At 35.5% G+C, this 20,051-nt stretch overlaps 1 protein-coding gene across 3 annotated transcripts in view; it reads left to right on the top strand.

Annotated features, from left to right (window-relative positions):
• KATNAL1 (katanin catalytic subunit A1 like 1) overlaps nt 1-20,051 on the top strand; it is a 133,411-nt gene that overhangs the window by 99,664 nt on the left and 13,696 nt on the right. For all 3 annotated transcript variants that reach the window (XM_072611835.1, XM_072611833.1, XM_072611834.1), the window contains 5 exons: nt 2,690-2,817; nt 3,569-3,674; nt 11,687-11,845; nt 13,013-13,139; nt 14,170-14,304. In XM_072611835.1, the coding sequence (XP_072467936.1) occupies nt 2,690-2,817; nt 3,569-3,674; nt 11,687-11,845; nt 13,013-13,139; nt 14,170-14,304 (655 nt within the window). The remainder of the gene's footprint in view (nt 1-2,689; nt 2,818-3,568; nt 3,675-11,686; nt 11,846-13,012; nt 13,140-14,169; nt 14,305-20,051) is intronic.

Raw genomic sequence — 20,051 nt, 5'->3', positions numbered from 1 at the left:
ATTATTCAACTCTTACAAATCTAAGGGTATCATACCGTACCTACTTAGGCTCCCTAAACTCAATTGTGTCAGTTTTTATTGCCATTCTTCATTGGCTCCTTTTCCAAAAGAATTTTTAATTGGTTATAGAGTATTCTTTGCAGCTTTGCTTCAGTGTGACTCTGTAGTATAACTTTGTACTGATCATCATTATTACAAAATCTGATTAGCATCTAGACATATTTGCTACATGAGCATACCTGAATTGTTTTTTAAAAAGAGTATTTTATTTTTCTAATTAAATGTAAAGATAGTTTTCAAGATTCATTTTTATAAGATTTTGAGTTCCAAATTTTTCTCCCCCCCTTCCTTCCCTTTACCTTCCGCAAAATGGCAAGTAATTTGATATAGGTTATACATATACAATCACGGAAACATATTTCCATATTAGTCATATTGTGAAAGAAGAAACAGAACAAAAAGGAAAAGCCACAAAAACCACAAAAAGTGAGAATAATATGCTACATTCTGCATTCCAACTCCATAGTTCTTTCTCTAGATGTGGATAGCATTTTCTGTCATGAATCTTTTGGAATTGTCTTGAATCGTTGTACTGCTGAGAAGAGCTAAGTCTGTCATAGTTGATTGCAGTTACTGTTACTGTATACAATGTTCTCTTGGTTTTGCTTACTTCACTCAGCTTCAATTCATATAAGGCTTTCCAGGTTTTTCTGAAATCTACCTCCTCCTCATTTCTTATAGCACAACAATGTTTTTCGTTACATTCATAAACTACAACTTGTTCAGCCATTCCCCAAGTGATGGGCATGCCTTTGATTTCCAATTCTTTGCCAATTCACAAAAAGAGCTGCTATAAATACTTTTGTACATGTGGGTCCTTTTCCCTTTTTAATGAGCTCTTTGGGGTATAGACCTAGTAGTGGTATTGCTGGATCAAAGGGTACGCACAGTTTGATTGCCTTTGGGCATAGCTGAAATGTCCTTAACTCATTGTTTTTGTTGACATCTGTCACCTTTGGAAATGAGAAACTCGTCTACAGTTGGACTTGATTCTATTGCATTACTTCAGAGAAACAGTGAATTGCTCACTTTTGAATTCCAACCTTCAAGATACTGTTTAGTCGTAGTAGAGGTCGTTTACTAAATCAAACCCTAGTGAATTGAAAAAAGAGCCAAAGTATTTCTCCAAAGGGAGCAGTTTATTCCCTTCTCACTAATTAGGATCAGGCCTGTTGTTTGTCCCAGAAGATGTATTTGTGGAGTGGGCTCACACTGTCCTTTTTCTGCTAAGATTCAAAACTTTTTGGAGTTGAGTTCCTTTGAGTATTTTCTTTCCTTTTAATATTAGAAAATAAGCAAAGAAGTGAAGTCACAGGGAAACACCTGATTATGACTACTGAAATAGTTGCATGTTTTGAGCTGTCTCTGGGAATTAAGTACGATACTTTTAAACTTTTGTAGACTCTATTAAATCTTGTAGAACTCACTAAAATTGAGTATATAGTATGTAATTTAAAAAGCCCCATCCTTTATTGAATAAAGAATTTAGTATGTCATTTTGTTTCTGCTTAACAGGTAACTTCAGAAAAAGCAATTTTGACAACATAGTTCCACAGGAACAGTGTGGTAACTTTTTGACATGGCTCAAGATGTTCATTTCCTTGAATCTTGAGGTCATTTTCTTGGTTATAGGGGCTTGTAACTTGTAGCCCCTTCCTTTCTGGTGTTAACAAAAAATAGTATCATAAATCCATGAGACATTGTGTTGCAACTAGATTTATTACAAGAGAAATGATCATGCATATGGAGCCCTAAGCCAGGGCAAAGAGTTCATAATCCAAACAGATACTTGCATATGTACAAAATTGCAACAAAGAGAAGAGAAGAAACAGAAATCTTCACCTAAATGGGAGTGGCAAGAGAGTAGAAATCGTGAATAATTCAGATGGCAAAAGCAGCATTCTTTTCCCTTGGAAATTGCTAGACTATGAAAATATGATGGTTTGCTTATCTACAAGGGTTCCAGCTGCATAAGTACTTTCCCAGTCTAGTGACTGGCACCTGTCTTGACTCCCAAGAGCACACAGGGAGTCTAGCATGGGGTGCAAATAACAGATTATGTCAGCTTAGGGAAGGGAAGGGGCTTTGTTCTTGACACATTCAGGTCCTCTTGCTTACTCTGGGCCCAATATTTCTGGAAAATGTGGCAGGTTTACCCCTTAACACTGGGGATGGTAGTGTGTGGTGCAGATATAAGGCCACTGTCTTCAACATGCAGCAGTCAGCTCCTAAATTTTGACCTGGTTCTTTAACATTTGGAGAGTCTTCTCCATGATGAAGTTGATACAGAATATGTTCATAATTCTTTCACAACTGTGAGGGTGATAAAAATCCTGTGCTCCAACAAAGACAGAGCTCGGCTTCTAAAGACCTCTGGGGTGATGGAGGGAACCTCTTAACTCTAGAAGCAGATGGCCTCCAAGAATATGAGGTTGAAGAAGTCCTTAATAAGATTAAGCAGGTTTTTTTGTTTTTCTTAAATTCATTTATCAAGACCATTTGGAAGTTGAGCATGAGTTGTAATGTGATAGAAATTGAATTCAAAATAGGTTATGTTTCAGTATTATGTACCTGATTATTTAATTCTTTATTGTTGAGTTTACTTAAATTTTTTTATTGATGTCCACAGGGAAGGAAGAATCTGCCAGATGGTGCAGGTGATGGGGAAATTCAAAAGTTTGATGGTGCTGGATATGATAAAGATCTAGTTGAAGCTCTTGAAAGGGACATAGTATCCAGAAATCCTAGCATTCATTGGTATGAGAATTTTTACCTATTTTAGGTCCTGGTCTTAGGTCCAATTTTGTATATGGATGATTTTCCATGACTTTGGTATTTGTAAGAAAAAATGTTTATAAGTTTAATAGGTTTCAGATTATAAATTCATCCATAACAAATGGAATGTACTGTTATAAGTACTTTTTGTAGTACTTATAACTATACTCAGTACAGTTTAAAAATATTACTTTGATATTGGTGACAGTGTTTAAATAATTTTTTTTTAAAATTTAGCTACAAAATATTTTCATTGTTCTTCCACCAAAAATTAGTGTAGGTAATTGGGGCAGCTAGGTGGTGCAATAGATGGAGCACCAGTGCAGGAGTCAGGAGGATCTGAGTTCAAATCTCACCTCAGATACTTGACACTCAATAGCTGTGTGACCTTGGGCAAGTCACTTAACCCCAATTCCCTCACCCTGGGTCATCTTCAGTCATCCTGATGAATATCTGGTCACTGGATTCAGATAGCTCTGGCGGAGAAGTGAGGCTGGTGACCTTCACAGCCCTCCCTCACTCAAAACAAAGTCAAGTGCAAGTCATGTCATTATTTCTCTGATGGCATGGTCTTCTTTGGCAGCGAAGGTAATGTAGGCAATAGAATTTTAAAATGGGCTTTTATTTGTATAACTGAATAACAAAAAAGGAAAAGGCATATAAAAGTTAGTGTTAACTGTGAAAACAAAAAGATTTATAATGCTTTATAAAATTCTTCTGTTTTTTTGCAAAGGGATGATATAGCTGATTTAGAAGAAGCGAAAAAATTACTAAGGGAGGCTGTTGTTCTCCCAATGTGGATGCCTGACTTTTTCAAAGGGATAAGACGGCCTTGGAAGGTGAGAGAATTCAAGTAATCCCCTTTCCTTGTGGATTCTTGTGATTAGTGGGTGTGATGTGGGTAGTGGCAGCAGGATGGAATGGCAAGCTCAGAAAGGCAAGGATGTTAAGAAGTTCCTTTCCTTCCCTAGTCATCAAATGAGGCTGAGGGGTAGTCAAACACAAAGTGAACCAGAGAGAGCAGTGTCATGATGAAAATCCATAGAGGAGAGAGTAGAAGAGGAGAGGGTGATCAACAGTATTAAATGCTGCAGAGAGGTCAAGAAGACTGAGGACTGAAAAAAAGTCATTTGATTTGCAGTTAAAAATCCCTGGTAACTTTGCAGAGAATAGTTCTGATTTTGTGTCATGAAGTCTTTTGGCAATCTAGTAATGCCTATGCATCCTTTTCCAGAATGTTCTTAAATGCATAAAATAAAATATGTAGGATTATAGAGAAAACCATTTATATGGAAGTAAGATTATGTATCATCTATCTGTCTATCAACATCATGGACTCTAGGTTAAAAGCCCCTGGTTTAGAAGAAAGTGAGAGGAAAGGCAGTGGAGTCACTTAATGTAGACATCTTTCTTCAGGAGCTTAGTCACAAAGGGGCTGAAGATGTAATAGGATAATAGCTGGTAGGCCTCAAAGGATCAAATGAAAGCTTTTTAAGGATGAAGAGATACAGACATATTTCTTCTGGGAAGGAGTGATTGAAGTTGAGGGAGAGTAGGGATGATAGTGGAGGACAGCATCCTCATTTCCAAGCATATTTCTCTTACCTCTCTCCATTTTCCTTGTGAAACATTTAGGAACAAAGATTGAAAAAGAAAGTTCAGCAAAACCAGCCCATGAACTCTTTAAGAGAGTATTCAAGATTCCACAACCCCAGTCTCTTTACTACTGCAAAGAAAGGAGGGTGAAGCATTTTTTAAACTTTTTTCTGGGATCAGGCTTAGTTGTTACAAGTATACATAGTTCAGTTTCAGGGGTTTTGTTCTTTCTATTTAAGTTCTTGTGATCATTGTATATATGATTTTCATTTTCTGTCATTTCACTGTGAATCATTTAATATGTCTTCCCATGATTTTCTGTGTTTTTAAGTTCATAATTATGCTGCAGTAATATTTCATTATATTCATGTGCCACAACTTGTTTAGCCATTATCCAGTAACAGTACCAACTTTATTTGCAATTCTTTGTTGTCACAAATGTAATGAGTCTTATTGTATACATGGATCCTTTCTGTCTTTGATCTCCCTGGAGTATATGCTTAGCAGTGGGATCTCTGAGTCAAAGGCTGTGAACAATTTAGTCATTTTTAAAAGCATAATTTCAAATTGTTTTCCAGAATGGTGAGACCAATTCCTAGTACCACCAACAATGTATTTCCGTTCTTGTCTTTCTGTGTCCCCTCCAACATTTGCTATTCCTGTCTTGTGTTATCCTTTCCAATTTGCTGAATGTGAGATGAAGTCTCTAAATTGATTTTGCATTTCTCTTATAATTAGTGATTTGGAGTAACCTTTCATCTGGTTTTTCAGCCCTCTTGGTACCCTCTTTGATTTTCTGTCATTCTATTTCCACCAGTCCCCCACCCAAACGTGCTGGGTAAGGAGAAAAGTTCTTGCTAGGGAAGGAAGGAAAGTTACTAATATTCTTGCTGTTCTGGGCCCACCATTCCATTGTGTACTCTCCCAGTACCCCCTACACTCTTTTTTCCCTCCTCCCCCACCAGTCTCTTACTTGAACTTTGCCAGCACTTCTCCCCAGTCCCTGCACTGTTATTTTTAGCTACATGCTGCTGCCTGATGCCCTAGGAAGATACAGCACTGAGGCTGAACCTTAACAGGTGATGACAACCTACTTGAACTCATCCCTTAATGATTAACAAACTGTGGCTCCTCCATACGCTTATCATCCCTGAAAGCCTCCAACTGTCATTGTCCAGACACCATTCTTGCACTCTAAATCAAACCATCTCTTCCATTGTTTTCTCTGGAGTGCCTGTTTTGTAGGTAACAGACTTGCTTTCATCTTAAATCTTTTCCTTTTTCACTCCTTTCAACCTCTTGCACTCATTGAGATATAGCTCCTTCCTAATGGCACAACTTTATTGGCTGTCCTTCCCAGAACTGGTTTTGCTTTCATGTATGCCCTTAATTCACTGATAATAGTGGGCAACTGCCATTTTCAGGCTTCTTCTCTGCCACCATCACTTAGTAACCACTCCTCCTTTGAGGTTTACTCAACCCATATTTGCCATGCACTCAAGATTCTGATAGCTGCTATCCACCAAATATTAGGACACTCTCCTTTTGTCTTCAGTGAGTTTAGCGCTAGGCTCATGGTCTTCCTCTCCTCCCTAATTCTTGCCCTCATCCAAGGGGACTTCAGCATACATTTTGATACTCTTTCAAATACCAGTTTTAACTCTCTAGTTCCTTAACTTACTTCCCGTGACCTACTTCTTCACCCTACCTCAGCTGCATACTGAGATGGTCATACTCTTGATCTTTCCACAGGTATTCTAAGTCATGTTCATGAACTTTGGAATTCCCTCATATAACCACAACCTATTGTTATTTCACCTTTTCCTCTGCCCTTGTATCCTCTACCCTGGTGTTTCATTTTCACCTTGACCTCTAATCCCTCAACCTCTCAGTTTTTCTTCCAAGTTGTCACCTCTGAAGTTGCTACATTTTCCTCTGTTTCTAACTAGTCTTCAATCCATCTTGCAGTTATCTTGAAGAATCTTTTCTCAGAATTTCAAGTCATCTTGACTTCAAGAGCCCTTTCAGATTTTCACAGTTGCTTGAGGCTTTTCTTTGAGCCACAGGCAGTCTAGTTATTCACATACTCTGTTTTGAACTAAATAAAAAGACAGTATTATTTTCTACTAAGTTATTTTTTCAGCTGTTCTCCTTCACTTCCCCTTCTGTCCCTACATGGTTAAAACAGAAGCCACATGTAGACTATCTACCTTGATACCCGAGTGTGTAAGATTCTCTTTCCCTGAGGACAAGGACAATTTTTTTCCCTTTTAAAAAATCATTTGTACTTCAAACAGTGCCTGGCATGTAGTAGGCAGTTAATAAATGCCTGTTGATTTGACTTGCCCTCAAACCACTTATAGTCTAGTAGGTTTCCATTTTCTTTCATTTGCCATCCTTTACTTCTTCATTTAGCTACAAGATGATAGGAAAGCATTGTACACTATCTATTATTCCTCAGAGTGACCATTTAGTTCATGATATTCAGATTTGTTCTGTTTTCCTAGAGCTGTTGAGGTTAATTAAAGTAAAGAATATAAAACATTTTACTATTTTTGGCGAGCTACTATGGCTTAATGGTTATTTATTGTTCTTTTTTTTTTAATTTTTTTTTTTTATTTTTTAATGTTTAACAATCACTGCCATACAATTGAGATTTTATCCCCCCCACACCTACCCCCCACTACCCCCCTCCCTCCCCACAACTGCATACAATTCTGTATAGGTTCTACATATACTTTCCTATTGAGTATATTTTCACTATAGTCATGCTATGTAGTCAGACTAAAATAAATGAAAGAAATCATATAACAAATCAAAACATGATACACAAACACATACACATACACAAACATGATCTGCTACTTTTTGCGAATGACTTCCATATTTCTTTCTCTGAGTGTGGAAGGCATTTTGCCTTGAGAACCACCACTGGGATTTAATTTTTTTTTTTTTATAAGAAGTTCTTGCGTTATTACAAAATTCCAAGTCTACCAGAAAAAACTCTCGCACACTGTGGTTGTTGCTGTGCACAAAGTTCTCCTGGTTCTGCTCCTTTCACTCAGCATCAGGTCATATAAGTCCTTCCAGGCCTCTCTGAAGTCTTCTTGTTCCTCATTTCTTATGGCACAATAGTACTCCATTACATTCATATACCATAATTTATTCAGCCATTCCCCAGTTGATGGACATCCCCTTGACTTCCAGTTTTTGGCAACTACATAGAGTGCTGCTATAAATATTTTTGTACATGTGGGACCCTTTCCCATTTTTATGATCTCTTGGGGATATAGTCCTAGTAGCGATATTGCTGGGTCAAAGGGTATGCACATTTTTGTAGCCCTTTGGGCATAGTTCCAAATTGCTCTCCAGAATGGTTGGATGCGCTTGCAGCTCCACCAACAATGAATTAGTGTTCCAACTCTCCCACATCCTCTCCAGCATTTATCATTTTCTTGTTCTGTCATGTTTGCCAATCTTATAGGTGTGATGTGGTACCTCAGAGTTGTTTTGATTTGCATCTCTCTGATCAATAGTGATTTAGAGCATTTTTTCATATGATTATAGATATCTTTAATTTCTTCCTCTGAAAATTGCCTGTTCATATCCTTTGACCATTTATCAATTGGGGATATTTATTGTTCTTTCAGTCTGTCTGGCTTGATATAGAAGAAGCAATCACCTCAGAAAATAATTTACAATTTTCTTTTCTAGTTTAACATGTAAAAAGAAAAAAATGGATGAGAAGGGCTTTTGTAGTCAGTTATCTAGTTTTTGATTTGGGATTTATATTCCATTTTTTTGAGGGTCACTTACCATAATTATGGGCGTGCTACTTAAAAATTATTACTGTGTCCTTCTGAAACTTTCAGAAAATAAAATTCCTCAGTTATTGACTGTCTCTTCTTTCAAAGTGGATGCATATACTGTGACTTGCTACAGGTAATTATAATTATAAACTTATCATCATTTTCTGAACCTCCAAGAGCAAGACACTTGGTTTTCTGAGTAGATTTTTTTTTCTGCCAATAAATCAATAGTCTTTCTGTTTTTCACTACTTCCCAAATCAAGGTTATAATGACATAATAAAACTCTGTAGTACTGTAGTGACTTTGTCAAAATATTTGTTTCCTACAGTTTTTCTTAATATTTGTTAGCAAACAAAAAAAAATGGAAAGAGAAAGAAATGCAGAGTTTTCTGTAAGTATTATGAAAAGACAATTTAGATACCCAGAAATTGAGAATTATATCAAACTTATTTAAATCAATCATTGTCCTTTCTTGTTGGATTCAAACATGGAAGACTGGAAAACTCATGATACCATTAATAGAAATTGGAGACTTGAGAGTCTGACTGGAGAACTGGATTGGGGCCTGGAAGGGGTCCAGACTGGGAAGATGATGAATGTATTTTTTATATATTGGGTTTGAGTAAGGTAAAGGATTGTTGACAGCTTGCCTGGCAGGTTGTGGAAAATGTGGGAGTGAAACTCAGATGATAAGTAAGGTCAAAATAAATAGACTGGAGAATTATCTAAATAGAATAATTATCTTTGAGGTGACTACATCCTTTTAGCTAATAGAAAGCTCTCCCCATTTCTCTTAGGTCTGTCCTGATTTTCTTATAGGTCCTAGGAATATGTTAACTTTAATTTACATAACTGGTGAAGGGTTTCAAATAATTAATAATTGATTAAGGATAACACTTGAATAGTACTCAGAAGACAACCTGGGGAATGTTGAGTGTTAGGAGCCATTGTGTTTCTTACTAGTTAAAAATTTTTAAAATTAAAAAAAAAACCATTTAATTCTAGTATAGTAAGTAGGAATTCCTGTCCTGTTTATGGGGGATAAGTTTTAGTGATTTCCTTTGAATATCAAAATCTATAAATACTATGACCTATGAGAGAAACAGTCTCAATTAGGGACCAAACTTTGTTTTTCCTGTAGTATTTTATTTTTCCACAGTTACGTGTAAAAACAATTTTTGACATTTGGTTTTTAAAACTTTGAGTTCCAAATTCTTTCCCTTCCTCCCTTTTCCACTTTCTCCCCGCATTGAGAAGGCAAGCAATTTGATATGTTATACAAGTTGAAGTCATGCAAAACATATCCATAATAGTCATGTTGTGAAAGAAAACATAGACAAAAAAAAGAACCTCAAGAAAAATAAAGTTTAAAAAGTATGCTTCAATCTGTATTTGGACACCATCAAGTTCCGTCTCTGGGGATGGGTGGCATTTTTCATCATAAGGCTGTCAGAGTTGTCTTGGATCATTATATTGCTGAGAATAGCTGTTCACAGCTGATCATCTTACAATATTGCTGTTACTTTGTACACAGTACATTCACTTTGCATCAGTCCATGCAAGTCTTTCCAGGTTTTTCTGAGAGCATCTTGCTCATCATTTCTTATAGCACAATAGTATTCCATCATAATCACATGCCATAACTTGTTCAGCCATTCCCCAATTGATAGGCATCCCCTCAACTTCTAATTCTTTGCTAGGTATCAAACTTTTACAGGTTAAAAAGATAAATTAACCACTTTTACTTGTTCTTTTCCTGTTATGTAATAATAGAAAGAACTAGAGGAGTTATATGTTGAAACATTCATGTTTGTCAAATTCATAATTAAAAATAAAGCTTAAATGACAAAAAAACTTAAAGGACTTTGAAAAGGGAAAAATATATTGTGCATTTGTTGCATTGACTGTATATGATTTTGTGTCTATACGGTACGTTATTGGTATTCAGAATGAGGAAACCTTGATCTTTTGTGTATAAATAGTACTTATAGTAGAGCTGACATTCATATACTGTTTTAAATTTGACAAGGTACTGTACATTTGTAATCCTATTTGTTCTTCAGATAGCCTTTTGAGTTAGGTATTATCTACCATTGAAGAACCTGACATTCAGAGAAGCTAAGCTATTTATTTGCCCAGAATCACACTGTTCAGATCAGAGAGGGAGTTTGAATCCTGTTCCCTCCTGATTTTAGATCTTATCTAATAAATCACACTGCCTCCATTGTAAAAGAAATCTTGGTATGAAAACTACTATTTCTAAGCCTTAGCTAATGGTCAAGAATTGGAGCAGCAATCAGTTCAACCAATGTAACCCAAACTGTATTGAAAGAAACTAGATGGTAAACAAAAAAGGCATAAAGTCCTTATTGGAAATCACTGAAATTTATTCGTCAGATCTAACAATAAACATGTCCAGTCCCACATAAAGAAGCGTCTGACAGAAATAAGAATATTAACATCAAATTAAAAACTAGTAAGCAATTATTTGAAAAGAATAGAGAAAACAAAACTTTTAAACAACAATATTCACAGGTATTTTGTTTCAGTAGATAGCTTTGCCTGTTAATTTTCAAAGGTAGGAAATAACCAAAATGATGTTTGCAGCAGAGATCATATTTAATAGCACTTTCATTGCTAATAGTATTTCATGTAAGTTTCTGATTTACTACAATATTATATTGTAATCAAATTAAAACTAATTTGATTGTGTTTGAAATACAGCACAGTTTTCCCTTACTGATGTCTTCTAAGTACATAGTTTACATTTTAATAGAAACTGTATGTATAATGAAAATTTTTTACTAAAAAGGATAAACACTTAACATATTAGTGAAAGGTGCATAATTTCTGAAATATGCTGTTGAAATGGTCTGATTATTTTCATTAAATTATTAAACAATAATCAATCATAAGTAGCACTCAAGAATAAAAGGTTATTTTTGTTGTTCAGTCATTTCTGACTCTTCATGGCTCCATGTGAAGTTTTCTCGGCAAAAGTACTGGAGTGGTTTGCCACTTGCCTCTCCAGCTCATTTTATAGATAAGGAAACCAAGGGATACAGGGTTAAGTGATGCGCTCAGGATCACACAGCCAGTAAAGGTTTGAAGCCAGATTTGAATTCTGGAAGAGAAGTCTTCCTGACTTCAGACCTGGTACTCCACCCACTGTACCACTTAGCTACCCTAGAATGAAATGGGCAGATTACTCACAATATGCATTCTCTGTTCCCTTATCTTTCATTCTCTTTGTGACTGGGAGAAAACTTTATAATCTCTTCATTTCCCTTTTCTATAAAATGATGGCAATTATTGTATCTATTATTCTGTGAAGATTGAATTTAATCTTTTAGTGAAAAATTGCATAAAATAAATGAATTCTTGGCAGTACTGTTATCAAACATTTTGTGGTATGATAATGGTAATACTTCTTGTGGAATTTTAGGGTGTGTTGATGGTCGGCCCCCCTGGCACTGGTAAAACCATGCTTGCAAAAGCTGTTGCAACTGAATGTGGCACAACATTCTTCAATGTTTCCTCCTCTACTCTGACATCTAAATACAGGGGTGAATCTGAGAAGTTGGTCCGTCTTTTGTTTGAAATGGTGAGTAGAGAGTGGTATTTTCAGATTTGTGTCATTGACATTGTAGAGAATGGTAAGCAGTTTTTAATTTCATTTAATTTCATTCTTCCTAAAATTTATGTGCTCCCAACTTCTTCATAGATGGATCATTAATCATTTTAAAACATACCAAATGAAGTTATATTTTAATAATTCTTAAAACCCTAGGATGATTGTATTTGAGGTGGAAAGGAATGTATTATGCCTTCATATTCCATCTTAAAAGAAAGCTTTGGATGATACTGAACAAAACACCCAACTACCACTTTACATTTATGTAATATTTTACAGTTAAAAAAATACTTTCAGTTCTACTATGCCTTTTGATGTCCACGACAACACTGTGAGGGAGGCAGGGTAGGTATATTCTCCATTTTGTAGCTGAAGAAACTGGGACTTAGACAATTCTAGCTCACACACAGGGAGTAATGATGGGACTAGGTTTTGGATACAATTCTTCCGACTCTTTGGATAAGTGCTCTTTTCCCTGCTCTCATCCAGTGGGGGCTAAAGAAGAGCTCTTGTTATTTGTCCAGTAGATGGAGGACTAAAATTTTTTGCCTCTCCTGCTCTAAGGATGCTCTTGTTGGAGAGGCACCCAGGCTTAGTGAGCCGCATTTGAAGTCAGCAAGACCTGGGTTTAAATCCTGCCTCTGCTTCTTATTAGTTTTGTAATCCTGGGCAAGTCACTGAATAATGTCTTCAGTTTTCTATTTGTAAAATGAAGGGATTGAACTTGATGACCTCTAAAGTCCCTTTCATTTTTACATGTGGGATTCTTTTCCATGATCAGAACAATAATTTTTCTAAATTCACAAAGTCAAATAAAAATTTATAACACTGACCATTTTACTTAACAAAAGATTTGAAAAATACCTTCTCAATGTAAATTGTATTTTATTTTAAAGGTTTACAACCTAACTTTAATTTCAGAAATTGTCATTTCCCAGTGTTAATAATTAGTGCATACCATGCAGTATGACATAAAAAAACATTACAGTAGGGAGTATATCTAGTTGATCTTCTCAAGGGATTAAAGGGCTAGGAGATAGCTGTTTCTGAACCTTTACTGCCTCCCTCCAATTTTCAACTTTTCTAAAATGTTTCATCTATTCTTTCTACAACAATTTCAACACTACTTTTTCAAAGGCTAGATTTTATGCTCCTACAACAATCTTCATTGATGAGATTGACTCCATCTGTAGCCGCAGAAGCACTTCTGATGAACATGAGGCAAGTCGAAGAGTCAAGTCTGAACTCCTTGTTCAGATGGATGGTAATTAACGTTTAAATACTTTCTTTAGTTTAAGCTGCTTTCTTTTTAGATTTTATGTTGAAGACAGCTTTTATTTTTATTCTTTTGTTGAAATACTATCCAAAAAGCATTGTTAAATAACTATGCAAGCAAGTCCTCTTTATATATCCTCTGTGTCCTTTGCATTGTTGGGCACTATAAAGTATACAGAAGTTTAAGACTTGGTTCTTGTCCACAAAAAGCTTACTCTTTCCTCCTTGTTCAGATGTTGAAAGAAGCAGAGACTCAGCATATATGTTTCTTGAAAATCATTACAGCTGCTTTCTCTTTAGCTCTGGCATGTTTCATGCTGGTAGTAGATGGTGCAGTGGTAGAACCCAAACCAAATTGGAGGTTTTTTTAATTAAAAAAAAAAATCACCAGGTTAAGAAACCCTATTATACTATTTGTAGTTTTCAGGAAAGTAGAAGCTTAGTAACACAATTATTTTGAGTTTTGATTGTACATTTTCTGGGCAGTATTGCTTGTAGCGAAGCTATTTTGTTAAAAAAAAATCTCATTCAGTAAAATCAAATGCTATATGCATACAATTAGTTTAACCTTGCTAGAAAATGACACAATAGTTCATTTAATGAATAACCACTAGGTTCATTTTTGACGTTTTAAGATTTTAGAAGTCATTAAGAAATTTAAAGAACTTCCTAGGAAAATAAAGAAAAGAAAGAAGAAGAAATAGAAACATTTAGAACATTTCCCTTGCCTATCACTTTCTACTCCCTACCTCTTTTCTTCTGGTTAACATTTACTGTGGAGAAAATATAAATGATACTTCATTATTTCTTCCAATATGAGTCTTAAGACAACAAGCTGCCTTTTTACATTAGTAGTTGATGTAAGCAATAGTCCTGCTTCTGTTCTACATTCAATGGAGTCCTGTCCTAGTGTATTTTACAATACAAATGACAAAGAACAGAATAAAACATACTATTTTATTTTTTGTTAGGTTACTAAAATTTTAAAAACTCTTCTTTTGGAAAAAAAACTGCAACAGGGGTTGGAGGAGCTCTAGAAAATGATGACCCTTCTAAAATGGTCATGGTGTTGGCTGCCACCAACTTCCCGTGGGACATTGATGAAGCTTTGCGAAGGAGATTAGAAAAAAGAATTTATATACCCCTACCAACAGGTGTGATTCTTATCTTTTATATGCTTTGAACTTTCTGTGTTCTTTCTTGCTACTTTGTTATTATAGCATCTCTTTAATTATCTTTCTTCATTTCTAATGTTAGTCCTTTGAAAAAAATTTATAAAACTTTACTATGTTAATGTGCTGTAGATGGAACGTACCATGCTGGATATTTTTAAGTGAAATTTTAAAGACAATTATGATATTAACATGCTTGGCAAGGAATTTTATATTAAATATTTAGTCCTTTCTTTGAACTTCATTTGAGTGATAATTATTCATTTTCTTGTAATATTTTCTGTAATATGCTGTTGTGGAAAGTGTAGTTTCATCACATGCATTTGATGAAATATTCATCTCAGTTCTTGAATTTTGAAACTTAATTATTGTAATATGCTATTTACTTAATTTTATTACAGCATCAGGACTTTAGAACAGAACTCCTTGCTTTCTGGCTTGAAGATATACTCATTATACCATCTTTCCTATTTTCTAGTTCATTACTCTTCTTAACTTCATTATCCTTGACTTTTGAATTTCGTGTGACTTTTGTCTTTCTCTTTGAGTGGTATAATACTTAACTCATTCTTTGATCTCTGAAGGTAATACCATAGTTGTTATAGCCTAGCACTTGTAGAGCTTTTTAAAGTTTGAAACACTTTACATGTTGTCTCATTTGATCCTCAGAAAACCATATGAAATGTGTTCTTTTTTTTAATTTTTGTATCCATTTTACAGAGGAGGAAATTGAGGCTGGGAGGCGGTAAGTGACTTGTACAGGGTCCCCCATTAAGAAGTATCTGGGGCTAGATTTGCTTGTTTACATTCACATAGTGATCAGAACTATAGCTGCACGCCACATTGCTTCATTTTGTACCTCACAGAAAGAGTTTCTCACTTGCTGGTTATATTTTATACCACTTGCAACAAAATTTGATTGGTTTACTTTTGTTTTAAATATTTAGAAGAAGTTTATTTCTAGTAGAGACACCTAGTTGGCACGGTGGAAAGAGCAGTAGATAGACCTGGAGTCAGGAAAGCCTTAGGTTAAGAAGTCTTAAACATTTATGAGCTTGTGTGATCCTGGACGAGATGTTGAACCCATTTGCCTCAGTGTTGTCACCTGTAAAATGGGTATAATAATAGTACCTACCTCCTAAGGTTTTTGAAGACAAAATGAGATATTTTTAAAGTGCTTTGTAAACCTTAAATTGCTTTATGAATGCATCCATTGTTATTGTTAGTATTGTTGTTGTGATTTTAAAGTTTTGTCTCATTGGTTCCTAGTAGGAAAGTTAAGAGTTGATTTAAAAAAAAAATCTACCTGAAAAAAATCCATACTTTTAAAGTTTGAAACTTTATTTCATTTTATTGGTAAAACTAAAAAGCAACTGAAAGGGAAAATATCATTGGAATGTAGTTGGCGCCAGCAATTTTGTGAACAGCTAAGAGAATCTTAGGTGCTGGGAATGAAACAAGTACTACTTACGGTGTACAAAAGAAGGGACTTGGAGTGCCAGAACCTTTGGAAACCAAGAAAGAAATTACACTTACTATTAGACAGTGAGTTCCTTGAGAGTAGGGACCATTTTTGGGTTGGTATTTGGTGATTTGGGGATTTCTTCTTTGTATCTGTGTCACTTCTGTATCACTGAGTACAGTGATGTGGTGTGACTGGTGTGTAATAGTTGCTTAATATATGCTTGTTAACTGACTGACATTTGTTTGACCCAACAGGTATCTTTATATGCATGTACATTTTAGCTGATCACAGAGGTTTGAAGCAGTATAGCTTAGATCTGCACAGACTTGAGAATTTCATTTGGAAAATGTTTGAAAAATCTTCTCCTAAGACAGTGGTTCTCAAAGTGTGATCTAGGGACTTTTGGGGGTCACAGGGAAGATTGTCCCACCCCTCTTCTGCATAACAACCTTTAGCATACCTGCAGACAGCTCTCATGTTCCCCTCTTGACTAAATATCCCTGTGCCCTTCACCTGCCTTCATGAGGGATGAACTTGAAGCTATTTGTCATTCTGCTTGCCTTTACCTGGACACTCTCTACTTCATAGATATCCTTCCTTAAATATTAATGAACATCCTGAAAAGGAGGCAGCGATCAACAGGAACCAAATTGGTTTCATTAAGAATAAGTCATGCCAGAATATTATTATTTCCTTCTTTAACAGGTTTAATAATTTAGTAGATCAGGGAAATGCTGTGGTTTGTCTGAATTTGATCAATGTACTTGATAAAATATCAAATGTTATTTTGAAAAAGATTATTAGTTGCATTCAGAACTGTTTGAATGCGAGATCCAACAGTCATGAATAGTTTGCTATCATTTTATGAGGTGAGTTCCTGAGACTTGTGCTTGGCTTTGTGCTGATTGCTAGTTTTATCAGTGACATAGATAAAGGCATAGGAACATGTTAATCAGATTTGCAGATGAAAAGGTTGGGAAGGGATTGCTAATACTTTAGTGGACAGAATCCATATCTGGAAAAATCTGGAGATGCTGCAAACATTGGATCAAATAAAAAAGATGAAATTTAATGAGAATAAATGTAAAAATTTTGCACTTGGATAAAAAAATCCAATGTCATAAATACAAGATGGGGAGGCATAATCAGGCAGCAGTTTATCTTAAAAGATTCTGGATGTTTTAGTGGACTGCAGGTTCACTGTGAATCGTTATAGTAATGTTACAGCCAAGAAAGTGAATGCAATCCTAGGCCACTTAAAGAGTGTTTAGTACTAGAAAGGCAATAGTCCTATTGTATTGTGGTCAGATCACATCCAGAGCAGTATTCTTGGTTGAATATCACATTTTAGGAAGAACACTGATGATCTGGATAGAGTTCAGAGGAGAGTAACCAGGATGATGAAGGACCTTGACCACATACACCATGAAGATATATTAGGGATAGATGATAGCTGTCTTCAAGTGACTGAAGTACTGTCATGTGTAAGAGGAATTAATCTTCTCTGCTTGTTCCTGAGGGGAAGAACTACTTGTGGGTAGAAGGTACAGAGGCAAATTGAGGATTGATTCCAGGAAAAACTACTTCTTAGACTAGAGCTTCATATATGGTGTAGTGGGCCCCTTCAGTGGAGATCTTCCACCAGATATTAGGAGAGCACTTTATAAAGGACATTGTTCAGGATCTTATTGGACTTGGTGGCCTCTGAGATCCCTTCCAACTCTGAGATTTTATGATTCTATAGAGGAGAGAGTTAAAAGAGTAGGTAGTACATGGTAGAAAAGTTGATAGAAAGGAAAAGATGGAGAGAGACTAGGAGGCGAAAATAGGAAAGGGGATCATAAAAACAAGGGAGACTGAAAGAAGGGAACAGTGTTATTTGATAAAAGTAGGAACTAGAAATATGGAAAGGGAAGAATCTGGAAGGCACCAGAAAAACAAGAAGGAACACCTGGAGAATGTCATTTATTCAGAGAAATTAATGAAAATTACCAGAAGAAAAGAGAAAATTCGAGTATGTTAAAAAGAAAGGTCAACAGAAGTCAAAATACTGAACGCAGAGGTAAAATGAACATTTAATTTTCTGTAGTCTAACTTTACAAGTTAAGATGACTTGCTTTTGTCTTTCTGTTCTCACAGATACTAACCTAGTCTAGGCCTTCATTATCTCACACTTGGTTAAGTGTATCAGGCTTCTATCTGACCTGCTTGATTATAAGGATTTTAGCTCCTCTTATTCCTCTACTGAGCCATAACACAGATCCTCCTAAAATACTTAGTCAACTCTCCTGCATGAACACTTGCATTGGTTTTATTTCTTATTGCATCAGATCCAAACTCCTTTGCATTCAAGATTCTGCATGATCTGGTCTCGTCTTAACCATATATGCTTGCATTTCGCATAACTGCTCTACCTACACCCCCTCTTAACTTCCCACAGGTGCCTTCCTACCTCCATATCTTTTTCCTTCTGCTATTGCTTGGAATGTCCTCTTTCTTCTTCTTATTTACTTACTTACTTATTACTTACTTAATTCTACTTCTTTAATTACTTACTTAATTCAAAGCTTAGTTTAAGTCTTTTCTTCTGAAACTAAATTTGGTCTAGTGATACTGTAATTTCTTTTGAATTCCTGTTGGCACTAATGGTGCCATATATTTAGCATTGCTTCCCCATCCCCCCTTTATTTTCATAGGTTAATTTTATCTTCCTAACTGTGAGGGTATTCCATTATAATGTCAAGTAGACCTGCGTATGATAACAGAGGCTTAACATTTGTTGATGGATTTATTCATTGATGTTGTATGAACACCAATGATCAATAAGCATATAGGTTAACTAAAATTTTGTGTCTTTATAATTGAAATAGCTAACTGTGATCATCACCTTATATTTGTAGAGCCTTCAAACATGAACTAAATTATTTATTATATAACTAAATTATTAAATAACCAAATTATTTATTAAATAGCCTTAATCCATTTGTATAAAAGTGATAGGTTTCCTACTTGCAATCTCCCAGCAGTCATTGATAGAACCATGAGTACAAATAAAGGCCTTAGAATCCTAGTTATAGACTTGAAACTTCGAATGAATTAATGTGGAAAGGAAGTATCAAAGGACATTAAAACTATAGTATGCTTCCCTCGAAACTTCTCTATAACTCAGTAGACTCAACTGAAGTAAATGCTGTTGTTATGTTCAACTAGATAGGTAATTTTACAATAACCCAACTACATACCTCTCAGCTTCAAGGCATAAAACAAAATACAGAGTGGTTTGAATTGCCTGGATATACGTCTTTACTGAGATAGCACTTCTGGAACTAATACACCTTTTGCAAAAGTATTTAACCCTCAGATTTCTCACAGCAGTTGTTTGAACCCTTCTCACATGTGCATTGATGCTAAATGTGTGTCTTATCACCTCTTCCTTTACATTGTGAGTTCTTTGAAGACACGATCTGTTCTTTGTTTTATCTCTGTGTTCCATGCAGGCAGCATGGTGTTGAATATGTTAGGCACTTCATGTGTTTGTGGAATTAATTTTAAATTGGGAGATAAGGTATGGGAAAACTTGGAAAACTAGGAATTTAAAAATACTTTCAAGATTACATTTTATTTTGGGAAATAGTTTTATATTTGTATCTTAATTATCATGAGAAAGAAAGCTACAAATCATTTTATGAAATGATTTGAAATTTATGGAGTGCTCTGATGCTATGCCCTGTGACCATGGCAGTGCCATGGGGAGGGTAACTTCTGTTGCTACAGAGACATTGGCCTCTGAAGCTTCTTCCCTAGAAAACTTAATTTTAACCCACCTGTATTACCGTTTTCTAGGACAAAAAAAAATGTTGGTTGAATGAATGAAAAAGCATTTATTAAACTCTTAGTATGCGTACAGTGTTGTGCTCAGCACTGAGGATGCCAACAGAAAAGCAGAGGCAGGTTTTACCCTCACAGAGCTCCTGTTCTAGTCGGGGAGGCAACAGAAAATTTCAATTAGATGGAAAAGCCCTAGGGTCCTTTGGTTGTAGCATCAAAGCAGATGATAATGCATCTTTTAAAATGTCACTTCCACTGGCAAAATCATATAAATTTCTAATGCTGAACAATGTGGCAGGGCCAAGGATTTTGATGGCAAAGACTTCGCTTTCTAGATCTTCAGTAGTTGTGACTGCAGTACCTGCAGAAGCAATAGTCAGGCTACAAATACACATGGAGTGGAGTTGTTTCTCCTGTTTAATTTCTGACATGTCCT

The sequence above is a fragment of the Notamacropus eugenii genome, chromosome 5, assembly GCF_028372415.1.
Source record: "Notamacropus eugenii isolate mMacEug1 chromosome 5, mMacEug1.pri_v2, whole genome shotgun sequence".
Taxonomy (NCBI): Eukaryota; Metazoa; Chordata; class Mammalia; order Diprotodontia; family Macropodidae; genus Notamacropus; species Notamacropus eugenii.
This window is presented reverse-complemented; position numbering and strand designations above follow the sequence as displayed.